The 8,050-nt window shown below is 45.2% G+C and overlaps 1 protein-coding gene across 1 annotated transcript in view; it reads right to left on the bottom strand.

Moving 5' to 3' along the window:
- LOC110828235 (extracellular tyrosine-protein kinase PKDCC) overlaps positions 1 to 8,050 on the bottom strand; it is a 39,464-nt gene that overhangs the window by 3,797 nt on the left and 27,617 nt on the right. Inside the window, exon 3 of the mRNA XM_022060775.2 lies at positions 3 to 116. Coding sequence (XP_021916467.2) covers positions 3 to 116 — 114 coding nt within the window. The remainder of the gene's footprint in view (positions 1 to 2; positions 117 to 8,050) is intronic.

Raw genomic sequence — 8,050 nt, 5'->3', positions numbered from 1 at the left:
ACCCTCAGTCTGTCTTCCCACGAGAGCTGCAGCAGACGCACAGTGTCGAGGGGATCTCCTAGTTCTGTTACCATGGCAACCGGACCCACTGCATCAGGAACGCAGGACCCCAACACCTGAAAATTACCCAAAAGAAAAAAAAGTTAAAATGACGCTTACGAGTCTTGACTGTGCTCATAATTTAATTTTCCCTGTTTCATTTTCATTAGTTTTACAAAAGGAAGACATCAAAGGTGATGTTCCACGGGGTGAGTAATTGCCTGCCCTTGGGTTAAATTCTGCTCAGCTGCACATTCACCCTTGTTCCGACAGTTTGCCCTCCACCACGGCAACGTCACGGAAGTTAGTGTTAACATCTTTAAAATTTGCATCAAGGAGTTTGTAAGATAAAGGAGAAGTGATGTACTGTTACGAGTTTCTGCATAGTTTTGAACAGAGCGCAAGAAGCCCACCGAAATTCAATGAGGGATGATTTCTTTGCTGCTGTCCGTTGCCCTCTTTCATCAGTGTCTTTACCTCATATTCCGTTCTCGTCCCTCAAAACTTTGGAACAGCACTTAAGGGACACGAAGCAAAAACCAGGCTTGCCTTAAGACCGTACTGATTCACGTCAAAATAAAACTGGAACGATGTCCCGAATTGTTTAAACTTTGCAATTTGTCCCGTCTCCGCTTCAATAAAGTGAGAATTTCTCTTCGAATTTATAGGAAATACAAAGTTCAACTTCCAATTGACTCCCGATGTTATACTTATTTCAGCAGAGTTCGCGTACTGCATATTTTAAAGCGACTGTCGTCGGTGACGTTTCAGAGGAACTGGATAATGCCGAGCTAATGGCTGTCTTAAGTCCACGTCAGCAGGCACTCGAACACTCGAGAGTTGCCTACTGAGCTTTCTAGGAATTCCATTAAACTATACGTATTATTCATAAGAAGTCTGCCCCTTCACAGCGAGGAGTAAATGAATGGAGAAGTGAGGTTAGGTCTTACTTCAACTCATATTTGTGCAGCGAAAGTGACTTTTATTTATTTTATTATCAGAAACATTTTTCAGAACACAATTTTATTAATTTTACAAACATTGAAAAAAATTTCCTGCTGCTACGTACATTTGCGATTAATTAATAAGCGCATGTAACGTGCTGTTCAAGCATCCGCCATTTAAAGTCAATTTAGTTCACTTTTTGACACCAGATGTCATTTCTAAGTGTTCCCATTTATGTGTCGTGTGATTAGTAGCAAGTGGACTTTGGTTCGCTTTGTGCCTGACAGGTGAGTGAGTACGAGCTTACTAAAGTTCCGTCTCGAATGGCGTGCTTTTAATTTCTTCTTTCAGCCTATCTGTCTTGCACCGATCGCCAGGATGTTGCGCCTGCAGTGTGGTAGATGCAGACGCGCTAACTTTCACCGCGGAGGCCCGTAGTACTCCGTGCAGAATGAGTGAGGACGCCGTCCCCTGAGGCTGAGAGCGTTCATGTCCAGGGTCGCTTCTACGGAGGTCCTGACGCAGAGTAATTGGCGTCGTGTCCGTGAAGTTCCTACGATGTGCCAGGAAGTCCTCAGAGGGTTTGTCGTAGTATCCATTGTCGCAAGTGTTTATTTCTAGAGCGGGTGATACTTGGTTCTTGACAACGAGAAAGAGACGTGTGCCAGCCGCGTACATTGTTGGTGGATCGCAAAACAAAAAGCAGGATTCTGATTGGACAATGGGCGATTCACGAACACAGGTATGTGGAAAAGGCAGCGTGATTATAAAATAATCAGCAATAAAGGAATTTCATGTAAGGCAGTGGACATTCTTATTGAGCAGAAATTAATTGTTATTTCTGTTTGTTCACAGAGGCATTAAAAAATGAAGAAGGAAAACTGCCCAACGATTTCTCGTCGTGTCTGGCTGTTACACAGAAGCGTACTTCACACTCGCGAAGTAAAATTTCCCTAATCTAATTTTAAGAAGAGAGGTGACCTGATTAAAGACGAGGTGTGCGCGCTGGCTGGTCTTTGAGTGGCAAAGTTTCCACAACGTGTGGCTGCACTTTCTAGGAAAATATTGTAAACCCTAGATCAGTTTCCTGTAATATGTTTATCTGATGTTATTTTAATGTTACACAACGCAAAACGAAGTAATTTGTGGACTTTTTTTATTTTACTTGCAATTTCTGATATTGTACAGAAAGTTTTGAATGACGCAATCAATTTATAATGAGAAACGCGTTTTCAGACCTTACCGAAGGGATTTTTTCAAGCAGTCGAAGTGAGAGTTGGTCACTGCTGTAATTTCTTGTAAGTGGTGGAGTTCGAAGCAAAGGCTCGTGTGTCATCGTAAGTACGGAAGAAAACAGCGCGCTACGTTTCTTCTACGTTTAGATCTAGACGGATACATCTTACAGAATATAAATATTTCGCTTGACGTACTTCAGTAATCATCGAAATGTGACCGTGAAACGTTCCTCATCCGACATTCCCGTGAAATTACGCAAATCTTAGGCATTTTCAATCTGCAATTAGTCTTACAAGATCGCAGCATCCGACATCCACCGAGGTTTCATTCTTAACCTTGGCACTGGATGGTGGTGAGTGATTAGCTACCCGCTCCGGCCGATTTACCCCGGTCACAGAATGAATATCAAGCGGTGTGGGGCCCAGGGCCAGCGCGGGAAAGGAATTTCCATGACACGACGGGAAATCTTTTCCCGTCCATGCACCAGCGCCTCTATCGTGATCCGGCAACACACGCATCTGCTTCAGATCAACCACAGCTGTTAACTGATTGATATTCGCTTGTTTGTCACGCGCGGTTGCCATCCGGGTTGTCTTCGACAGTGTGCCTCCGGTCGCTCTAACTCCGGTATAGCAGCCAGACATTACCCGCCCACGTGACACCTGCGTGGCTAATCAATCAAATTTCTGTCTGACCGTCCTCGAGGTGACCGACCAACGCCACGAAACTACAGTCTGACCCAGAATACAGGCGATTACTCGCGTTTGTAGTAAGAGTTATTCCTTCTAAGTTGTATTGCGGGACGTTATATGACATTAGGTTCGTAATTTAATGAACACGCTCTGACATTATGATTATACGTGAGTCAAAGTAATTGCAAATGGCTCTTTACGCCAGCCAACTCCCCTGACCTTTGATGTAACATGTGGTCTCAGTCTAACCTGGTGGTTTCTGAACGTATCGACACTCGGTGGCCTTACGGAGAACACCCCACGGCTTACAGGACGCTGTTTTATCAACCTTGAGGAAATTTCCGTCTGGGACGTTTGGTCTGCACGATTCCTGAGTAGTTTCAATGTCTGTTAAGGATCCACTACATGTTTCGACTTTACTTGGTCATCTTCAGGTGGTGTTCTTTAAGTCATTGTGCAGCGTCTTCTACGATCCGACCTTGCAATGTTTTAGGTTTTGTGCTGTTGGTTACAAACGGAGAGAATTTTGAACATCACTCGATGTCTTTTGTAAAGGAAAACATGTTGAAGGGAGTTTGTATTCAGGGGAGGGTTTTTAGGGCAGGGTCGGCGTCGTACGAAGTCAGAGACACGCAGAAATAATTTCAGAAAACAAAAATTGGCAACTGGCAGACGCTTCATGTACATCTCCGCCAAATTGTTTTGCAGCGAAAGCTCAGTTTTAATGCGAAACGAGCCTTACTCCCCCCCCAAAAAAGAAAAACCTTTTGTAGTGCTCAGTGATATAATAATTGCAGTTTTTCAACACAAAATGAAGCTTGGTCATCTCCCATGCGCATTCCACAGAAGTGAAATTATAAGCGACATCACAAGAAGATGTAATTAACCTTTGTTATTTCCTCATAGAATGACCTTTGATGCGATCACAGAGGTGACCTCGTGTCATCGCCTCGTGTTATCTGATGACGTCAGAAGTTGGGGGAAAAAAAGATGGCGTACATTTTTTGTACGGTATCGGAAATACTTTGGTTTCGGATCAGTTCTGAAGCGTCTTATTTACACAGCATCAACCTCACTATCAATTACTAGTGACGTTACTCTCATAGACACGCTGATTTACGAGTATTTCTGTGGTGCTCGGCTAGCAACGCCACACAGCGGAATATCGCAGAATACGAACTTCAACTTTTGCGTCCGAAAAAAGACAAATGAAACAGGAAATTGCGTTCACACGTGTCCATAAGACGACGCAATTGCGCCTGCAACCGAACGCATACTAAAACCAGCGCAGAGATGCTGGGAGGTCTGGCCGGCCTCAGGTCCACTGGGTCGACTCCTGTGAACACAGCAATGAAACTTCGGGCTCATAAAATACGGGGGTGGGGGGTGGGGGGTGGAAATCGCTTGGCTTCTAAGAGGCAGAGAACTTGGCCCCGTTCGTGTTATTAAACTCGTATTACGACAGAGAATCTCGGCCAACCGCGTAATCGAACACCATTTCACCGAGGTTTATCGCCGTCATCAACATCTCTGCTTTATGTTACATGACACACAATCGTATTAACCTCTTGTCCTTTTTAATATTATCGTCACATCTCTGTCTTGGTCAGCCACAGAATTGGAGAAGGTTCATACATTTATCGTGTGCTTAATTTGAATCCATAAATGTTTATAGGATTTGTTTTAAAGTTTCAAATCCGCCATACAAACTAAGAGACAGAACAAAATGTATTTTGTACGCGATCTTCAGTGTCTTCTGTTGTAAAAAGAGAGGCCGTGCGCGATGTTACATCAGACGAAGACCATTATCAGAACAGAGCCTCTGAAAGGTCAAATAGAATTCTGCGAGCGTCAACAATTTTAAAGGAACGAGATTCTCCGAAACAACAGCCCTCATTATGGTAACAAGCTGCTGTTCTGTGCACAACAGAACGTGGAAGCTCTAGGAAAATACCAAAATGTCGCCCCTTTTTCCCGACAGTCGCCCGCATCACACAAGAGTCTCGACGCCGCTGAACTGAGGCTGAGCTAAACGCTGGTCCATTTAGCAAATCCCAGTGTTTGTTTGGTCACACACATACATCGTCCTGGTGCTGGAACTGCCCTCCTCCTGCGATGTGTCGTCACCATGGTAACAGAATCTACCCCCATAGCAACGCCTCTGGACCGGCATCATGACAGGGCGGGAACGGGGAGGGGTGCAGACAAGAGAGGGAGAGAACTGAGGGCCCATAAGGGTTGGGGGAGGGGGCTCCTGGCCCGTCACACTACGTACGAGTCTGTAATGAAGGAAGACGTACTCGAATGGGGGAGGACACTGATTTAAAGCTGTCCGCCTCACGACGGGGCTTTGCTCATTCTTGAATGCAAGGGAGGTCCTTGAAATTATTTTCCGCGATGTTCACGAACCCTGTAAGAAACGGGGAGAGCTGGAAAAAGGTGTCGAACTCCAGCTCCGTAGCTGGAAGGCGGCAATTAACAGCTCGCCCCCGAGAAACACCTGAGAAATTAAGACGAATCAGTTGGGCGGGTTATCCAGCGCTCACGGGAGAGACAGAAATACACAATACAGAATTTTAATCGGGGGAATTCTGAAGGGAAGAGACATCTTGGGAGATGTCAGGATAATATTCAAATGGATCTAGATGTAATATATGAATACTCCATGCTGTTATTTTACTGATCACGATAATAATTAGTGTAATTGTTGCAATTAGGAATTGAGTAACTCTAGACACTTGGACGCCGTTTCTTGTAAGACCCCCTCAGGGGCCCACATCAGTGGGAACGGGAGCTACCCAGTGCCTGCTGGGCCACCCTGTCTCCGGGGGATAGAAATTCGGAGACCTGGTCCTCCAGGTTGGGAGTTGGGCGTGGGGTTTACACCCCCATCCCGGAAATAAAAACGTAAAGGAGGCTACGACCCTTCGTAAGGGTTGTAATTTCTCGTAAGACGTATGAGTGGAAAGCGGACAAAATGATGTGCAAAAACTTGGCGACCTTCGCTCATATCGCGTTAACAGAACAATGAAATTAGGGGCCCAATCACGTAGAAATGACAAAACAAAGAAATGTGAAAATCCTCGGGGAAAACGTCACTTGCAAGACAAGGAGGCGGATGGTAGGACGAATTTGAAATAACTGAAAGGTCGCATTCAGCGATCGGGTAATTGACTGCAATTCTGAAGCAGTAATCTGCATTAAAGTCGCTAAGACTTTCGCCAGAACGCAGGCCTGTACATTATTTTAAAAAAACAAAAACTTTTCGTAAAATTAGGCTAATCGGCGTTTATTGAGTGGTAACTGTGAAGATAACAAAGACCGAATAATCTGTCTTCTAGCTTTCCATCTGGAGGAGAACGGCTGGAGTGTCTTGGATAAGAGCCAGCGCGTACAATTGAGGGGGGGGGGGGGGGGGGGCCTGGAAACAGCGGTCCAAAGTTTCGGATGCTGGACGTACTCTGTAGTGGTTAGCATTTCTACATATTCACGAGGCCCCTTGTAGATTCTCGGTTGGATAACTATTATTCTGGGCTGCCGGTGGGGAGTCGAAATGGGGCAGGAACGCTTCCCCGCTCATTCTTCGTCGTCCAGAAGTACTGGGTGCTTCGTAGTTCGCTCTGAGCTTCAGAAGTTGAACTGCCCTTTGATGTACGTTGGTCTGTCTTCTGCGAGCAGATGCACGCCACTGTCTCTTCTTTTTCTTTTTTTTTTTTTTTTTGGGGGGGGGGAGATTGTCAGTTAAACTATTGTTACGAAAATGTCTGTTTTTCGGGATGCTGCATCGTTTAGTTTGCAAAAGTTGACGTTTCACAGCTGATTACTGCTTCCATCATCAGGGCGCCCTTACCTCTGAAACGTCGTTAAATTTGTACCAGACCGCAACGTTCGGACGGTCATTTTCATACTCGTCGCCTTGAGAACCCGAAATCCTGCCACATAATTTCATGTCCGTTGGAGCGTTCGAACACAGGGGATGAATCCCTCCCGAGGCGTGGGTTTGTGTCTGCATTTACCCCCCTCCCCCTCCCTCCGGTCCCGCGGTGATGTTCTGTGCAGGTAGAAACCTTTCGATGGGCCAATCAATCCCTCATTAGGCGTAATTTGTTAAATATGAAGAGCTATAATTTGTGGACTTCCTGTAGTCTGTCGCCGCAACACGTGAACTGCGTAATTTACAATCGGATATATTTTCTCACCCCTTATCACTTCCACGCTCCTAGCACAGAGCACGCCGGATAAATCTAGTTAGCCTACGATTACATCTGTCAAAATCGACGAGATGTTTCTGACAATTCAAATTACGTATTTCATGTCCTCGCTCGTAATTTTTCAAAATGGACCTCTTTTTTCGATGAAGGTTTTGTTTTTGTACATTGTTGCTACTAACAATTAGATCTGCTGTCAATTATTTCCAGCCCTCGGGAACCAACCTTTTTTTTTACAGATCCTTGCGTGGACCAGCCACAATTGAGAACCATTACCGTAAAGTCCTCTGAGAATCAGTCAGCAGAGAGAGGTAATGACGTCTAGTGGCTTACTTAATAATCCACATTGCTAAAATCCGTCCAATATAATTTAGTGTCCAAGAGGAAATGTCTGTGGTAATTTAATACTGAGTTTGTTGGTCGACCAACGCCTTCATTTAATATCCGGCTGTGAAAGGTTCCGTAATTTTGACTCTGATTTGATTTACGTTGTCATGGAAGTGGTCAGCCAAGACACGCGGGCAGCCGACAAGTCGACTTCTACTGAGCCTTCGGCCAGGCAAAGTTTTGCGATTTCGCCCTCGATTAGAATTCTAAACTTCGTTAACGCCATAATCAACCCAATTAATATTTTCGTTAAATCAGGGAACGTTCGATCGGCCACCTGAAGTATCAGGTCCTGTCTCCACAACATCCGTACATTTTTTTATCATCGTCAATTCTTTGGTCCAGGTGGGGGGGGAGGGGAGGGGGCTAAATGTAATCGCCAATCGATAACCGCGCGGCTCCATGGCGGCTGGCTCTCTGAAATGACTCACGCTGCCTGCCACCGATTCCCTCGACTTAATATTTCACGGAAATATCGATCAAACGAAAGAGCTTCCCCGATTACAGCGATTCCTGTCTTGTAACAAAGAGTGAAGTCCACGT

Source organism: Zootermopsis nevadensis, unplaced genomic scaffold (assembly GCF_977971745.1).
Source record: "Zootermopsis nevadensis isolate Lab colony 2312 unplaced genomic scaffold, Znev_1.0 Znev_ptg000016l, whole genome shotgun sequence".
Classification (NCBI taxonomy): Eukaryota; Metazoa; Arthropoda; class Insecta; order Blattodea; family Termopsidae; genus Zootermopsis; species Zootermopsis nevadensis.
This window is presented reverse-complemented; position numbering and strand designations above follow the sequence as displayed.